Source organism: Carettochelys insculpta, chromosome 8 (genome assembly GCF_033958435.1).
Source record: "Carettochelys insculpta isolate YL-2023 chromosome 8, ASM3395843v1, whole genome shotgun sequence".
NCBI classification, from domain to species: Eukaryota; Metazoa; Chordata; order Testudines; family Carettochelyidae; genus Carettochelys; species Carettochelys insculpta.
The window spans coordinates 30,449,522-30,467,989 of NC_134144.1; the positions used below are offsets into that span (position 1 = coordinate 30,449,522).

Sequence of the window (18,468 nt, forward strand, 5' to 3'; positions counted from 1 at the left end):
GCAGACAGCACACCTAAGAGAGGGGAAAATTCTCATTCTAAATCAAGAACATTCATCTTGGCCCTCCAGTTTGTAAAAGATTTGCCAATCAGTCACGATCTGTGGCATGTACTGCTGACCCCGGCTAACAGCACAAGCCCAAGCAAGAATAAAAGTTTTGTAGTGTAAATAAAATAGCCCGTTAGAAAAGTTTTTCATAGATTTTACTCTCATTAGACTTGCATATTTCTGTCTGGGCAATATACAGTTTACTCTGCATCCACTAAGAGGCAGTCTGTACTAGTAGAAAATATGAAAGTACTTTTTAGAGAAATGGGTGATAGTATTATCTTTCAAACATTGATTCTGTCTAAACATTGCTGCTGCTTTGTCTAATGCTAATACAGTCCCAACATATTCTTGTCATAGGCGATATAGTCTAACTATTTACCTATATCAGCATGTGGATAATAAATATAAATTACATGCACAGCCTGACACAAAGGAAGAATTTTGGGCTAGAGTTTGGAAAAGATTTAAGAGAATTACTGAGTTTTTTATGAGGATGTCCTCCAAAAAAAGCTCAAAGACAAAAAAACCCCCCTGTACTGACGATGTTTGACTCATGTTATTTCACGTGTTTCCACCCTGTGCAAAGGGAACCTTGTCTAAGAATAAGTAAATATATTTAGTTGTCCTTCAGTCCTGGTCTATCCTTTGCTGAAATTTCCAACAACTATATGACTTAGTGCCAATGTTGGTAGTTTCTCTGATGTTGAACACTATCCATTAAGAGTTGGTTGGAAAACTCCACCTGATTTTTTTCATGGCCACCAAACAGTCATCAAAAGGTAATAATTTTTGGCCACTCCTGAACCAAAAAACTAGCTTGCCATGTCCCTGTTAGGCCACATCTATACTAGCAAGTTCTTTCAAATATTTTTTGAAATAAGGAGCTCTTTTGAAATATCCAGCGGAGCGTCTGCACACAAAAAGAGTTCCTTTGAAATTAAATCAAAAGAATGTGGCGCTCCTTTGGAAAGCGCTCTTCCACTCCCGTTTCAGGAAGAGTGCCTTCTTTCAAAAGCTTCCCTTCAAAGAAAATGTGTGGAGATGTTCTGTAGTCCCTTTTTTTCAAAAGAGCAGTCCTCATGGCACATGATTTTTCAATCCCTGGCCTGTTCTTTCAGAAGAGTGGGGGGCTGTGTGGATGCTCTCTTTCGAAAGAGCAGAGATCTCTTTGATCCACTTTTTTGTGTGTGGATGCACTCTTTTGAAGGATGGTCTTTTGGAAGAGATCTTCTGGAAGGACTTCTTTCGAAAGATCTCTGTAGTGTAGACATAGCCCTATGTTAGCTATTCCTCTATAACCACCGTTTTTTATACACATGCAAGCAGGAAATTCCAAAATAATTATGCTGGATTATACCAATTGTAGTCTGCTCTCTTAAAATCTGTTGAGGTAAAAACTCTGAATTTGTTTTTGTATTGTTGTAAAAACATATTATTCTCCTTGGGAAAAATGAAATTACATTTATAATTTACTGATCAGGTAAATAAGAACCTTGTATTCAAACTGGAAAATGTTGTGCAAGTAACGGAAGACACTAATGACAAACTGAATAAAGAAAAGGAAGAGCTGACACACCTGTGGACAACATGGAGGCTCCATATAAATCAAGTAAAGTCCACCAAACAACAGTGTTGGAAATTTGAAGAGCAATTTAAAAAAGTAAGTGAAACATATTTGAAGAAGACATATTTAGTGAACATTTCTGCATTATTAATAGTTTGAAATTGCCAAACATCAGTGGTTCTCTCCCATTTAATTCTGCAGACCAGGCAGGAGAGATCACCCTCTGAACTACAACCTGTAACACCCCGTCTTTATTTTCTGCTACTGTTGAAAGAAACTTACTGAAAATTTTCCTGTTTGTTTTTCAACATTTCTTTGGTCAGAATTTCAAATTATGAAACAATTTCATCAAGTTTCATTTGATGTATTAAACTGCTTTATCTATCATTTTTATTTTGTGTACACCATAAAATTCTGCTGAAAACAATATTTTGAATGCCACTGCTTTATACGGTGCATAGCGTTCATAACGGTGGGTGTGTGCAAGGGATCTGATATCTCTACTGAATCTTTAAGCTTACAAATATTTTGCTGCAAGAGACATTGTTAGAAAAAAATAGAATGTTTCTAAACATTATGGGTTTCTTCTTAGTTTCTTACAAGCACGTTGCATTTTTATAATCCTGTATTTGTAATGAAAAGAAGAACATTTGAATATACCTTGCCAAGCTGCACACCTTTATTTTTCTGGGATGATTGTATTTGTATTAATTAGTTCCAGTAAACCAAATCCTGGTTGTGTGAACAAGGCCAAAGTAAATGGGCTATCAAGTGGTAAATGAGGAAAGGATTTTCTCTAGCCCAGAGGCAAATTGCAGATTGTGTTAGCAGCTACAGAGGTGGTTGTAGTAGCCCACTATGTGGCCATTATGCACATGTTTTAGCTAGTTCATCTGACTAATTGTTTGTCCACTGGTACCCGTCACCTTAGCTAAATTCTACGGGTTATAAAGTGTGTCACTTTTCCAGCCTCCCCTCACCCTAGCTATACTAGTAATAGACAGGTAGCCATGGTAGTCTGTATTCTACCAAAACAAACCAGCAGTCATGTAGCACTTTAAAGACTAACAAAATAATTAATTAGGTGGTAAGCTTTCGTGGGACAGACCCACCAAGAAAAAGTGGATCTATTCCATGAAAGCTCATCACTTAATTAATTATTTTGTTAGTCTTTAAAGTGCTACATGACTGCTGGTTTGCCCAGCTACACTGTGTTTAAGTCTTCCAAATACCCTTCATTTGCATCCAAGAGTGATTTATAATTTTAAAACTAATTTGTAACAGGCAAAAGCTTCTTTTACATTACGTTTAGGATATACCCTTTTTATAGGTATAATATAACTCTATGGAATACTACTCACAGATGCATTTTTAGATGTGCTTTTTTTACTTTATTTATAAAAATAGCTTTTGAATGATATTTAATTTATTTAATGCAGTTAAAAATGAACTCATATATTGCACCACTGTTTCTTTTAGATTACTCAAAACTTAATGATTCTTGAGGAGGCTCTCAGGCCTGCTGCAGCAGTCAACCTTGGGAGTAACCTTCAGATTCTTTTAGAATTACAACCAAAATTTAACCAAATGAAACAAGAGTTTCAGGTGAGGAAACAAATTAAATTAGTGCGATCCAAAGTGAAAATATATATATAAAAAAGAAACCATTCCTTGCAAATTCCTAATTCTGCAGAGTTACACAGACATCAAGTTCAGTGGGACTGCACACAGGAAAAAAGTGTTTGCAGGATTAGGCTTTACTTTTTGTATTCTGCATAGAGTTGCATCCCGCTTTTTGGTGATGTGTGAATTCCTCCGAATGTCACCTGCAATGTTAGCTGCACATTGGGAAAGATGCAGAAGGAAAGACTGGCTGTACAGAAGAAAGACTAATCCAGTGCACAAGGGCAAAAGAGAAGGGCATCCCAGTGCCATGTGTGTGGGAGTGGTTTGTACAGGAGCTTCTTGTCTGTTACACATTGCCATTCCTGACCCTAGGAAATTCTCTCTGCCTCTCATTCCTCTCACTCATGCTCTGCAGGCTTAAATCCCAACTGTCATTTCCTACAGCACCCAGAAGACCTCTTTGCTTCCTAGCACAGCACCCCATTTGCCACCTCTACTCCAGATCCCAGGTCACATTCACCCTTGAATTCTCGAGTGTCCAACAAGTTAATATTTATCTGAAAATGAGACAGGAGTGTCAACAGTACAAGGAGATCCCTTTTCTTTGTATTTTGTTCCCTGCAGTTTTTGACCCTGCTAGAGTCCTGAAGAACTGAAAAGGTGGGGAACAAAAAAACCAGATTACCCACAGCACGAAAGGCAGATCTGGTTTAAACTTTAACTGTAGGAGTTTATAGATCTGGAATTTTGGTTGAGGCCTATTTTTGAAAGGTATAGATTCAGAAGAACATTGAGAAAACAATTATATTGTTTTTTTCCCCAAAATGCTTCCCCCATTCCTAATTTATATCCCGTGAAATAATACATGAAAAGTAATTCCTGAAAATCTGAGGTATTGTGTTTATTTACTAGCAACTAACTGCTGAGGTTGAATACGCAGTAAAATTATCAGAATTGCTGAGTCTAAAAAGAGTTCCTGTTAAAGAAGATTCTGACAAAGTAAGTGAGCTTACTCGTCTTCATCAGAGGATAAAAGAAAGGATGATAGAATATGATGAAATCTTCAACAAGTCAGCCCAATTCCATCATGTTAAAGAACAAGTAAGTATAATAAGGATCATCCTTAAATTACACACTTTTCCCCCTGTTGCAATCAATTTCTTTTTGTTTCTGGTACTACCTATCATCTTTGTTTTGCCCCAAACTAAAAACATGTGGGACTGAACTGAAACTCTGGATCTGAAATCTTCTAAAGTCTGGTGGGCTCAAACTCTGGATCTAAATCATGAATTTTGTGCCTTGGACCTATCCCTACACATTATTATGTTAAAATCTGATGGTGAGGAAGAGTATAACTTTCTTTAACAAATTATTTCAAACATATTCCAGCTGGAATGTCTCATAAAATCAGGAGAACTGGAGATTCCTGAAAGAAGCAAGATTCCTGATGATGCACACCAAGCTAAAGTCCACCTTGCTAACACTCAGGAGAAACATACATATATCAGACATCTGTATAACCTGGCTCTTACCCTTGGTGTGGCTAGCCTTTCTGCAGTGCAGCATCTTGTAAGTAATATCAGTAAATTTAGCATTGAATAGATAGTCTGAAATATTAAAGGTTTCTCACTGACTTCTAGCTGTGCATACAACACATTAATGCACTGAAAAAAACCTAATTCATGCCATTAATTATTCTTCCTTAAGAGGGCAGAAAAGATAGAAAGCAAAATGGTTAAGAGTTTTCACACTTACATTTTTAATATTGTGAATCTGATCCATCTACAGAATTTTTTGCCATCATACTAAAAGGAGTTGTCAACAACATGAGCTCACTGTTTGGTGGGCCCACTAACTTCATGAATCATCGTGTTGCAGAGAAAATAAGTTTAGTTTCTCAGAAATCTTACTATTTTTGTGGTTTTCTTTATTTTAAATGATCAGTTCTCTGAATACAGTCAACACTGGTGGTGAGGGTGGGAGTGGGGGTGGGGGTAGGAGGGGGTGGATGGGAGGAATTTGCTTCTGTTCTTCCCAGTGTACGTTGTGAAGGCAAGGTTCTAAGAGATGATATCTTGATAGCTACTAGAGTATGTAAAGGTAAGATTCCTGCTACTTTGTAGAGGTGGCTTTGCATCAGTATTATTTCATAAACAAATTATAGTGAAAGAACAAATAGGTAAACATAATAAAAATCATCTTATTACTGGATTCTAGTCTTCCCCCAGACACTAATTTTCCTAGTGAAATGGGTATTGTTTTAGGAATGTATTTTTCCTTCCAGGCAGGTTCTCACTTCCCTTTATACTTCTGCAGGAGAGGCAAGGAGGCACAAGCTGCACAAGGGAAGCAGGGAGCAAGCTCTAAGGGAGCACTACTGCCCCTAAAGCGAGGAGAGAAGAATGGCCAGTACCTGGGCTTGGTTTTCACACCCCAGAACATGCTAAGTAGCAAAGGCAGGGAGTAAGCTAATCAGGCAGGCATGAATAGCAGATGATTTCTTGCTGGACCAAGGGAGACACCAGCACAGGAAATGCAATTGTGAACCACAAGTCACAGAATCATAGGGCTGGAAGGGACCTCAGGAGGTCATCTGGTGCAGCCACTTGCTTCAAGCAGGATCAACCCCAACTAAGTCATCACAGCCAGGACCTTGTCAAGCCAGAACTTAACAACCTCAAGGGATGGAGAATCCACCACCTCCTGGTGAAGTAGTTTTTCCTAATATCTGACCTACACCTCTCCCTCTTCAACTTCAGACCATTACTCCTTGTTCTACCATCTGACATCACTGAGAACAGTTTCTCACCCTCCTCTTTAGAGCTCTCCTTCAGGAAGTTGAAGGCTGCTATTAAATCACCTCTGAGTCTTCTCTTCTGTAAACTAAACAAGCCCAAATCCCTCAGCCTATCCTCATAGGTCTTGTGCTCCAGCCCCTTAATCATTTTTGTTGCTCTCCACTGAACCTGCTCCAGCAAATCCATATCCTTTCTCTACAGGGGGGCAAAACTGGACACTGTTCAAGATGTGGCCTCACCAGTGCCAAATAGAGGGGAATAACTACTTCTCTCGATCTTCTCGAAATGCTTCTCCTAATGCACCCTAGTATGCCATTAGCCTTCTTGGCTCCAAGGGCACACTGTTTACTCCCATCCAGCCTCTCATATCCAGCCTTTCATCCACCATAACCCATAGGTCCCTTTCTGTCATACTGCTGCTGAGCCAGTCGGTCCTCAGCCTATAACAATGCTTGGGATTCTTCTGCCCCAGGTGCAGGACTCTACACTTCTCCTTGTTGAACCACATCAGATTTCTTTTGGCCCAGTCCTCCAATTTATGCAGGTCACTCTGGATTCTCTCTCTACCCTCCAACGTAACTACCTCTCCCCCTAGTTTTGTGTCATCCGCAAACTTGCTGAGGGTGCAGTCCAGTCCCTCATCCAGGTCATTAATAAAGATGTTAAATAACTCCGGCCCCAGAACTGAGCCTTGCGGCACTCCACTTGAAACCAACCACCATCCAGATGTTGAGCCATTGACCACAACCTTTTGGGCCTGACCATCAAGCCAGCTTTCTATCCATCCATCTTATAATCCAAGAATCCAATCTATATTTCCTTAACTTATGGACAAGTATGTTGTAGGAGACCGTATCAAAAGCTTTGCTGAAGTAAAGGTATATCGCATCCACTGACTTCCCCATGTCCACAGAGCTTGTTACCTCGTCATAGAAGCTAATCAGATTGGTCAGGCAGGACTTGTCCCTGGCGAATCCATGTTGGCTATTTTTGATCACTTTCCTCTCTTTCAAGCGCTCCAGAATGGATTCCTAGAGGATTCCCTCCAATATTTTCCCAGGGATTGAGGTAAGGCTGACCAGTCTGTAGTTCCCTGGATTGTCCTTCTTTCCTTTTTTAAAGATGGGCATTACGTTTGCCTTTTTCCAGTCATCCGGCATTTTCCCCGATCTCCAAGAGTTTTCAAAGATAATGGCCAAAGGTTCAGCAATGACCTTTGCCAGTTCCCTCAGTACCATTGGGTGCATTAAATCCAGATCCATGGATTGTGTACATCTAGTTTTCCTAGATAGCGCAGAACCTGTTCCTTCCCCAGAGATGCCTGCCCTCCACCTTCCCATACTGCATTGTCTAGGACCATCATATGAGAGCTGACTTTGTCCGTGAAGACTGATGCAAAAAAGCATTGAGTACTTCAGCTTTTCCTACATCATCTGTCACTAGGTTACCTCCCTCATCCAGTAACAGCCCAACACCTTCTCGGATAACCCATTTATTGTTCACATGCCTGTAGAAACCCTTCTTGTTACTCTTCACATCCCTTGCCAACTGCAGTGCCAATTGTGCTTTTGCTTTCCTGATTACTGCCTGGCATTCTCCAGCCATATGTTTATACTCCTCCTTAGTCAACTGTCCACTTTTCTGTTTCTTGTATGCATCCTTTTTGAGTTTAAGCTGACTAAGGACTTCCCGATTAAGCCAAGCTGGTTGCCTACCATGTTTGCATTTCTTACTATGCAGCGGGATAGTTTGTTCCTGTGCCTTCGGTAAGACTTCTTTAAACTACTGCCAGTTCTCTTGAACTCTTTTTCCCTTCATCTTCATTTCCCAAGGGATCCTGCTCATCCATTCTCTCAGGGAGTTGATGTCTGCTCTTCTGAAATCAAGGGTCTGTATGTTACTGCTCACCTTTCTTCCTTTTGTCCGGATCCTGAAATCTACCATCTCATGGTCACTGCAACCCAGGTTTCCTCCCACTTTTATTTCTCCTACTAGTTCTTCCGTGTTTGTGAGGAGCAGGTCAAGTTGTGCATGGACCCTGGTTGGTTCCTTCAGCACTTGTACCAAGCAGTTATCCCCAACATTCTCCAAAATCTTCCTGGATTGTCTGTATGCTGATGTATTGGTCTCCCAACAAATGTCTGGATGATGAAAGTCTCCCATCAGAACCGGGGTCTGTGATTTGGAAGCTTCACTTAGCTGCCTGAAGAAATCCTCATCTCCCTGATCTGGGGCTGGAGCAGATGCCAACTACAACATCACCTCTGTTACTTCCACCTCTAAAGACACTTGACTGGCTTTTCTCCTTCCTCATACTGGAGCTCTGAGCAATCATACTGCTCCCTCACATAGAGCAAAATGTATTTGTTCCAGATCCCTAAATGGCCCCCTCAAGGACTGAGCTCACAATGCTGGGTTTAAGCAGGCCAATGCTCAACCACAGAGCTATCCCTCCCCGATTCCTGGCCTAAACTCTTCTGAGGGTGGTACAGACACATTTCCCCTTTTATAGGCGGGGAACAATACTTTAATGTGTAATGGTACTTGTCCCAGGGATAGATGTCCTTTCTCTGAAATAATTGTATTTTTTAATTGACTAAGTAAAAGATAAGGCAGAAATGTTTTCCACATTTTAAGCCATAAGCAATGTTACGAGCTGGGTGTTTGCTATGTTGTGTAGGCAGCAGATCCCACTCATCATTATTTCATTTTCTACTCTCTCTCTTTTTAAGAACTGCTACAATGTGTCTGCAAAGACTCTACAGCAGGAGCTAGCAACACTTGAGTGTAACAGCATTAACTGGAGAACCAAAGCAGATAAGTATGAAGAGGACCTGTCACGCAACTTCCAGTACTGCACAACTAGAGAAGAGATAAATGAGGTCTGGTGAAAAGAACAGATTAAGTTACTAAAAGCAGTTGTGTGTTGTAGTATGTGTTACTGCCTGGGTATTCCTGCCAAATACCACATAAATATGTAGTAAAGCTGATTTTTAGCTCATCAGCAGGAAAAATCTGTGGCCTGTGTTCAAAATCCTAGCTTGTGTTTAAGTCTACGTGAAGCTCCTATGCTGACATTAATCTCATAGCAGCTGAACTTTCTCAGGTTCAGATGTACAGCACAGCTCTTTTCTCAATTTGGTTCCGTTCAGTTGCTTGCATTTATGAACATCTTTAAAGTAAAGCCTCCAAAATGCAGTATTTTCTGTATCGCACTATTGGTCATCAGGTTAAGAATAATTACTGACATTACAATGAGAGGTTTAAATGTGACCTGTATTTTTAAAATTACTTTTACTAACCCTCTTTTTTAAAATTATGTATAGACAAGGCCAGAAGGCATTCACTAAAAACACAAACAAACTTAGTAATTTTTTACTTTAAGAAATATCAGGATGTCAAACCAGATTTTCTCTGGGTCTTAGAGGAAATGTGGGAGATTTGGCTGTTTGTTTTCACATTTTAAAATGCAAGAGCACTGAGACAGCCTTTCTGCCAAGTGTTCATTAGACACTGAACTTAAACCAAAACATAGAAAAGAAAAAGCCCTAGTCTGACTAAAAGTCCCTTAGCCTATCAATTGATCTATTTGCAGTATTTCTCTCTTGCAATATCAGGATACTACTATTTTCCCAATCACCATAGAATTTTCCAGGGTAGACATAGTTTGGATTTTGAATATAAAAAGCAAATGTTCAGTTATTTTACCCAAATTTTCAGCAAAGATCTTTTAAGTTTTCTGTTTACAAAGCAGTTGAAGAGGCATGAGATCAATTTATTTTCCCCAGCAGGTCACCCTTAACCATGTCAACAAAATAAATGGAAGGTTCACATAGTCAAGAGTACCATATCACAGTTTGCTCTTTTACAATGGCATGCATGAGGCTTTGAAAAGTTATGCAGTTTTCAGTTCTGGGCACTATACAGTAAACCCTTGATGTAGTGGTCCCTGTTTTACCAGACATCGGTAATAATGGACCACTCTCTCCCCGCCAAAGAAAATAGGGTACTATACAGAAAGGGATCCCTGGTGCAGTGAGAGAGCTGCCACCGCAGGGTCCTCCCTCCACCCCATAACTTGGATCCTTGCAGCTGTGAGGTCCCTGGCCATGGATGGGATCCCCACAACTGTGGGGTCCCTGGCTGTGGCTGGGACAGCCACTGACGGCGCAGCTGGTTCCCCGCTCCCCCCAACCAAGCCCCCACGACTGGGACCACTGCAGCCACAGAGTACTTGGCCGCTGCTGGGATCCCCACAGTTGCAGGGTCCCTGGCTGTGGCTGGGACCGTTGCTACCAGGTCTTCTGGGTCCCTCACACCCCACACAACCCCCACAGCTGGGACTGCTGCAGACGCTGGGATCCTCACAGTTGTGGGGTTCCCAGCTGCAGCTGGGATCCCTGCAGCTGCAGGGTCCCCCCACCCTGAGACCCTCAGCCATGCTGTGCTACTTGGTTTGAAGGGCTGCTTTCTGGAAGAGCAGCTGAGGTCACTTCCTTGGCTGGTTTGCCAGAACTTTCTTGGCTGGTCTGCTGCCATGCGCTTTTCCCACGAGTGGTGGTTCTGGTATGTGTGTGTGCCCATGCTTAGGCTGACATGCTGCACGCTGTGAGTAGCTATCTTACCGACTTGTTTTTACAGCATATCTTTTCATAAAAAGTTAATAAAATACACAACTAAGGCCTCTGTACCTATTGGTGAAAAAAGAAAAAGCGTGAATTTAAGTGTCAAGCAAAAGCTTGATCTAATTTGGAGGCTGGAGTCTGGTGTTTCAGTTGCCCAGGTATGTGAGGAATGTGGTGAAAAGAAACAGACATTGTCAGATATTCGGAAGAGAAAGGAAAGCTTCTGCAGTTTTCATTGACATATATGGTGCGTCTACACTTGCCCTTTATTTCAAAATTAATGTCGAAAGGGGGCCCAATTTCGAAAGAGGCTGTGGAGCGTCTACACACCCAACAGCCTCTTTCAAAATTGTTTTCAGCGAAAAGGGGCACAAATGTCAAAACCACTCTTCCCATCCAGGATCCGGAAGAGTGGCCCCTTCCGAAACCAAATTTCGAAATTGCTGGTTCGTCATGGCGGCAGCTCCAGGGAGTGCGGAGATGCACTAGCAAGCCCCGGCGGGGCTGTTTGGTCCCTGGGCCAGCCCCTTAAACCCGCACGGCCCCAGAAACCCATGCAGGAAGCTGAGAGTGTACCCAGGGCTTGAGGAGCACGAGCTCTGCCTGTCACATGCTCCAGTAGTCGTACAGATGCGACATACATCTGATAAGCTGGATGGCAAGCCCCCCACATTCTGGGGACCCCCAGGAGGCCCCCACCTCCCAGCCTGAGGGGTCACCCGAGGAAAGCCAGGGCCAGAAAAGGAGGGGGCCCCTCCTGGACAGAGGCTGAGGTGAAAGACATTCTCGGCCTCTGGGCAGAGGAGGAGGCGCTGTTCCACAGCACCGGGCAGCCCCACAATGCAGCCACTTTCGAGCAGCTGTCACTGGGGCTACAGAGGCAGGGACACCCCCAGCGCACGGCTGCTCAGGTCTGCTCAAAAGTCAAGGAGGTGAGGCAGGCCTATAGCCAGGCCAGAGATGCCCGCAGTTGATTGGAGGCCAGGGCCGGCCTGAGGTGCCCGCACTACCAGGTGTTGGAACAGCTCCTCGGCCCAAAGGACGTCCCTCAGCCCTCGGTGCTGGTTGACACATGTGGGCCCAACAGCGACCAGGAGACGGACCCGCAGGAACAGCTGGGACTCTCCAGCCAGACCACACCTGCGGGGCCAGGGAGTGACTCGGAGGAGGGGGGCCCACTTGTGATTGCAGCCAGCTCTGGTACCTCCAGCCAGGCCCCCTCGAGGCCGGTGTCCTGTTCTCCGGAGCCCCAGGTAGGTAACAGGTGGATCGGGTGGCCTGGAGAGGGTAGGTGGGGTGGTATCCCACAGTCCCCTGTCCTGTCCCAGACCCAGGCATGACACCATCCAGCACTCGCACCCATGGACAGCACCCCAGCCCTTCTGACCGGGAAAGGATGCGGGGGCCAGGCCGCAGCCAGCAAGCGCCCCACAGACGAGGTCCCAGTGGGCACATGGGAGCCCCAAGGAAGGGTCAGTAGAGAAGGCACCACCTTCACCGGGAGATGGTCTGGGGATGGCAGTGGTAGCACGGGTGAAGCCTCCGGGCCCAGGCGACAGCACTGACGGGTGGCCTCTTGGCCCCTTTTGTCTCCACAGCATCGTCCTCTGAGGGCCAGACCACACCCGCGCCACCATCAGCCAGAGAGCCCTCCTCCCCACCACCCCGGTTGCCGCCTGGCCAGCCCCAGAGTGCCCGATGGTGCCGCTGCTATGACCCACAGGAGGTGGCAGAGGCCCACACTGCAGCCATCTGGGAGCAGACCACCGTGCTCTGGGAGTGGCTGCAGATGGTGTGGGAGGACAGGGCCTTGGTGGAGGGAGGTCTGGGCTGAGGTGGCCGCAGACCTCTGAAGGCTGGCTCCCCTGCCAGCCCCCGCTGCCGGCCCTGAACCTGCTCCTGCCGTTCCCGAACCCACTCCTGCTGCCCCTGAACCCACTCCCGCCACCTTGGAACTCACTGCCCTCATCCCAGCCCCCCTCACCCTGTCTGCCCAGCTTGCCCTGAGCTGCTGGCTGATTGCCAGTGCGAGCGAGGAGGATCTCCCCCCAGTTACCCCACCGCACTGCCCCCCTGCCTCACCCAGCCCACCCCATCCCTTAGCCCCTGACCGATCCTACCGCCCCGTCCTTCCAGCCCCCTCCCGGCCCTGACAGGGCCTCCACACCTGGGGTGGCAGGGCCACCCATACCCGTAGGGGGTCTCACCCCCCCACTCCCGTGGGGGACTAGGCCTGCCCATGCCTGTGGCCCCAGCCATGGGGGCATGTCCCTGCCCCATTGTATATAGTTCTCCCCCCATTCCCCTCATATTTAGCTCCCACAAAGACCCCACACAATTCCTGGAAGGTGTTTATTCACATGTATATAGTTGGCCCCCAGTTAATAAACCCTCTTTGTGCACTCATGTCCCCTGTGTGTGGGGGGGGGCTGTGCTGCAGGGTGGTTGTGAGCCATGTGCCAGGTGGAGGTCAGCGTGGCTCCCGCTCAAAGGCCTCCCAGAGGGCTTCCCGGACCCTAACCCTTTCCCAGTGTGCCTGGCGGCACGAGGCCATGGGCGGCTGCTCATAGCCGGGGCCACGGTCCGCAGCCCATCTTGGCATGTAGCGCTTCTGCTTGCCCTCCACTATATTGTGCAGAGCACAACAGACTGCAACCGCCCTGGGGACGCTGGGCAGGCTGACATCCAGCCATGTGTTCAGGCATTGGAAATGCCCCTTGACATGTCTGAAGGCCTGTTCAACAGTGTTGTGGGCATGGTGCAGGCTGTTGTTAAAAATGTCCTGGCTGGCAGTGGTGTGGCCAGTGTAGAGGCGCATCAGCCACGGCTGCGAAAGGTATGCCCCATTGGCCACTATACAAGGTGGCATCATTGTGTCCCCCACAGGGAGCTCTTGGGCAGGGATGTAGATGTCCTCCTCCATGTGCTGCCCCAGCCAGGAGTTGCATAGTACCCAGGCGTTGTGGGCTTGCCCAGACCAGCCAACGTAAGAACTGGCCCCAGGCATCAACAAGCACATGAAGCACCACCAAAGGGTACCCCTTGCAGTTTATGTAGCATCCCGTGCTATGGTCTGGGGCACGGATAACAATGTGGGTGCCATCAGGTGCACCGAAGCAGTTTGGGAAACCGAGGGCTGCGAATCCCACCATGGCGCCATCCAAGTTGCCGAGGCAGAAAACCCTCTGCAGAATGAGGCAACTGATGGCCTGGACCACCTGCGGAAGGGGGGCACCGACATGTGGGGCCTGCACATCAGGGAGCCACCCTGCCCTCTCCCCCTTCCCCTGCCAGGCCCCCCACCCGGGGGCCCCTCTGTCTCCTCCCCCATCCCAGGGTGGTTGTGGGGCCCTTGTCTGACTTACCTCCAGGAGGACAGCTCCAACGGTGGCCTTGCCCACCCCGAATTGGTGCCCCACTGAATGGTGGCTGTTCGGGGTGGCGAGCTTCCAGAGGGCGATCCCCACACACTTCTTGACTGGGAGCGCAGGCCTCATGCGGGTGTCCACGTGCTGCAGGGTGGGTGTGAGCCATGTGACAGCTCCATGAATGTCTGCTTTGTCATCCTAAAGTTCTCGAGCCACCTTTCATCATCCCACTGGCCCAGTACCAGCCTCTCCCACCAGTCCCCACTGCTGGGGTGCCTCCAGAGGTGCCATGGGGGACGGGGAATGGGGAGTGGTGGTTGCCCCATTGCCAGGGCCTGCAGGACCCCTGTGGGGAGGGGAGGGGAAGGTGGGCCCCAGGGCATCCACCACGCCCAGGATGGAAATCACCACCTGAGTCCCAGTGTGGGTGGGGGCATCAGCCTCGGGCAGCTGCCTCCTCCCGTTTTTGGAGCACGGTCCACGCAGTGCTGTGTACTGCTCTGCAGTGCTCTATGTGTGGAGGGTTGGGTGTGTTTGGGAAGGGCCCTTTAAGGTGGCTGCTGGCTGTGGGACCTGGAAGGGCTTGTCAGCCATGTGACCCTGTGCATGGTGTTTCCCAACTGCTTATTTTGAAAGAGCCCATGTTCCTGTGTGGATGCTCCCTTTCGAAGAACAGAGAGTGTTCTTTTGAAGTAGCGGATCGGTACAGCGATCCGTTTTGTGTGTGTAGCTGTGCTATTTCGAAATCCCTTATTTCAATTTTGTTTCCCGATGTTCCCCCTTTTGAAATTTCTTTGTAGTGCAGACACACCCATAGTGTTGATGCTTCCTCGAGTGGTTAGTACCAGGAAGTTAGTACCACGAAGCATGTGAGATTGGCACAGGATATAAACCTTGAGGATGCTGTGTATAAGTGGTTTGTGCAGCAACACTCATGCATTGTGAATGTGTGTGGTGTTGAACTTTCCTCTGATGCGAATGTACTGGCAAATCACATTAAAATAATCCTTAAAGCTACTGATGGATGGATTTGGTGTTTCTGTAAATGCCAGGGCATAGTGAACAAGAGGACACTTTGCGAGTTTTTAAGTGCACCAACAGAGGAGATTGAGCCATTCAGGAAAAAGGTAAATGAACTCATTCGGAAGGAAGGCCTGATTGTGTCACAGATTTACAATGCTGATGAGACTGGTTTGTTTTGGCAATCGCTCCTGGAAAACACGCAAGCCTATAAGCATGAAAGCTCTACAACAGGCCATAGGTAAGGAAAGGATCTCGGCATTAATCTGTTACATCGATTGAAACCTGTTGTTTTTGGAAAATCACATCGGTCACGAGTCCCAAAGTATATCATGAGAGTGCTTCCAGTGTTTTAGTACAACTCTAAGAAAATGTGGTTTAATGTGGAAATATTTAGTGACTGTTTTTTTACCCGCTTCACTTCTGAGGTTCACCGGCACCAGGCAAAGGTCCTAAAGATCACTCCTGAGAATGTTAAAGCTATCTGAATTTTAAAGGATGCTCCTGCACATCCAAGCACCGATAAGGTGTGCAGTAGTGATGGCAGAATCAAGTGCTTGCTTCTGCCACCTAACACGACCTCGTTTCTCCAGCCAATGGATCAGGGAACCATTGTTGCTTGCAAGAGATTATACTGCAAGAAATTCCTAGAAGAGGTGATGGTTATGTTGGAGGTTGACAGATATAGAGGCTGATACAAGAGGACTGTGAACTTTGCAGAACCTCAGAAATTACAATCTGAAGTCTGCAATCTTCAAATTTGCTGCTGCATGGAAGGCAATGAAAGTATCAGCTTTGTCTAATGGTTGGAAGAAACTTTTATATGATATTGATCCTGGCTTGTGATTTGAGGGCTTAGCGACTACCATTATACCACTCTGAAAGCTGGAGAAAAAGAAGGAACTGAGGATGATGTTCTGCAGTGGTTAGAGAAGGATGAAGGTGATCCTGGGTACCAGGTGCTGACTGAAGGGGAGATTGTGGAAGACGTTCTTCCTGCTGACAATGAAAAAGAGGAGAGTGAAGAAGAAGAGGAGGAAGAACAGACAGTTACCAAACCAAACTCCTGAGATTACTGGGATGGCATCATGAATGACATTGGCTCATCATCTGACCTTGAAGTGCAGCCTTATTATGCACACTTTTGTACCTTTAGGGAAATTATAGCTTGACACAATCTTCAAACCTGTTGCCGCTATTCCCAACTCTCCCTCACCACACTCCTCTACTAGTGCAATATAATTGGAAGACTGGGTAGAACTGGGAATTTCATATGTTGGGTCAGGAAGGCTCTCTCTTTTTCTGGAGTTTACATATCTTAATTTTTCTACACACCTGTTCAGCTATGAAGGGCTACAAAGCAGCATACAGTATCTGAAGCAAAGAGCATTGCTTTCTACAAGAGCAAGTATTGTGTAGTGTAACCTGTCAGCTTGAACTGATTGCCTTGTTCATTCTTTTCCGTAGCCACTAGCATGCTTAGTAAAAATGGTTGAATCTTTGATTTTTGCATGTTTTGTTAAACTGTTTGTCATACAAGCCACACCTCTGCTCTTAGCGCTGTCTGCACTGGGGTTTTTAATGCATTTGTGTAGCTACATCAGTACAGTATAGCTCTGCAGTGTCCAGTATGATTCCCATTCGCCACATGTGGTGAACAGGAAACAGAGGTGTGGTGAAATTGGGCGCCCTCTGCCTGCTCTGCATATTCACCCTACCGCTTGGTGGGACAAGCGCATGTCGGTAGCCATGGACATGGATCCTCCTATGCCTAAGAGCCACGGGCACACCATGTGGCTCTAGCTGCAGCTTGCTCATGTGTGTGGTGTTGGCTTGATCTGCAGCGCACTGGAGGTGGGGAGGGTTCCGAGTGAGCGGCTGCTGCGTGAGCAAGTCAGCGAGTGGGAGACTCTGCTTTGGGTCCTGTTGCACACAGTTGTGCTGAGGACCATCTAGTGCCCATGACTGTGTGCTCTGTGCCCAACAGCAACTCCAAGTCACTTTGCATGACTGCACCAAGGCCAGGTGAGCAGAAAATGCTGTTCCTCTAAGAGTGCCACATGCTCGCCAAGGTCAAGTGTTCAGCCTCCTCCCAGCATGGTGGGTGCCCAGAGTGGACAGCTGGTGGGCATCCTGCCAGCTGGAGCCCTGGGCAGAGGCACGCCCACTCCAGGGAAACTTAGTTTCCACAGGAGTGCCCATCTTGGGTGAGTGATGAGCAAAGAGCCTAGTGGTGAGCTCATTCTCCTGAGCCCACTCTATTCCTCCCTTTGTAGTTGGTCATGGAGATGAAGCGTCTATCCCATGTGGCTCTACTAGGCAGTGCACCCCCACAGGATAGCCACATGCCTAGGACCCAAGGAGCCATGCAGGTGGGGCACAGACACTCTCCTCCCTCAGCCCCATCTGCACCAAGTGTGTAAACACCTGGTTGCAGATGCCTGCAATGGTGCTGAGCAGCATCTGGCATTGGAGGCTGCTACTCACTGGCAGGTTTGGGGCAGCAGCAGCCCACCAGGTGGCTGTAAACCTGAGGAGCCCCCGCACTCAGGGCAGAGCACGGGAGGTTGGGAGCCTGAGCAGCCCCCATGCTTTGCCCTGAAAACCCTCAGATATAACGACTTTCTATTTTAATGGACTCCCCCCTCCTCCATTAGGCCGTTATATCAAGGATATACCATACTTCGATGGCAAGTACATTGTGGCGGGGGTCTATCTCTTTGTTATGTTTGTGCAGCACTGAGCCCAAGAAGGTCCTGTTCCAGAGTTTGGGCTCCTAGAAACTATGGTAACAAAACCACTGTTAATAATAAAATACTACTGCATATTTTGCAGAAATAGTGATTCAGTTATAAACAACACAAATGAATTGAGGTTTGATAGATTGAAAGGACTGTGTAGCTTAAACTAAAAATGATTAAGAGGGAACAAGAAGAGCATACATACCAATGACTGGTGTAGAGAAGATAATGGAACACTCATATTTACCCTGTTCTCATCAAACAAGAACATAGTAGCATTTAAAACCAATGAAGGAAAAATCTCATTGATAACATATTCTAGAAGTCAAGAAGATTAGGATTTAAAAATGGTGTTTCTACTTACAGAATCATGGAATCATATAATACTAGGAGCAGAAAGGACCTTGAGAGGTCATCGAGTCCAGCCCCCTGCCCTCATGGCAGGACCAAATATTGTCTAGACCATCCCTGATAGACATTTATCTAACCTGTTCTTAAATATCTCCAGAGATGGAGATTCGACAACATCCCTAGGCAATTTATTCCAGTGTTTGACCACCCTGATAGTTAAGAACTTTTTCCTAATGTCCAACCTAAATCTCCCTTGCCGCAGTTTAAGCCCATTGCTTCTTGTTCTATCCTCAAAGGTCAAGAAGAACAAGTTTTCTCCCTCCT

At 46.3% G+C, this 18,468-nt stretch overlaps 1 protein-coding gene across 1 annotated transcript in view; it reads left to right on the forward strand.

The window, feature by feature from the left end:
* CCDC141 (coiled-coil domain containing 141) overlaps positions 1 to 18,468 on the forward strand; it is a 211,086-nt gene that overhangs the window by 122,377 nt on the left and 70,241 nt on the right. The window contains 5 exon segments of the mRNA XM_075001976.1: positions 1,532 to 1,711; positions 3,095 to 3,220; positions 4,154 to 4,342; positions 4,631 to 4,810; positions 8,772 to 8,921. Coding sequence (XP_074858077.1) covers positions 1,532 to 1,711; positions 3,095 to 3,220; positions 4,154 to 4,342; positions 4,631 to 4,810; positions 8,772 to 8,921 — 825 coding nt within the window.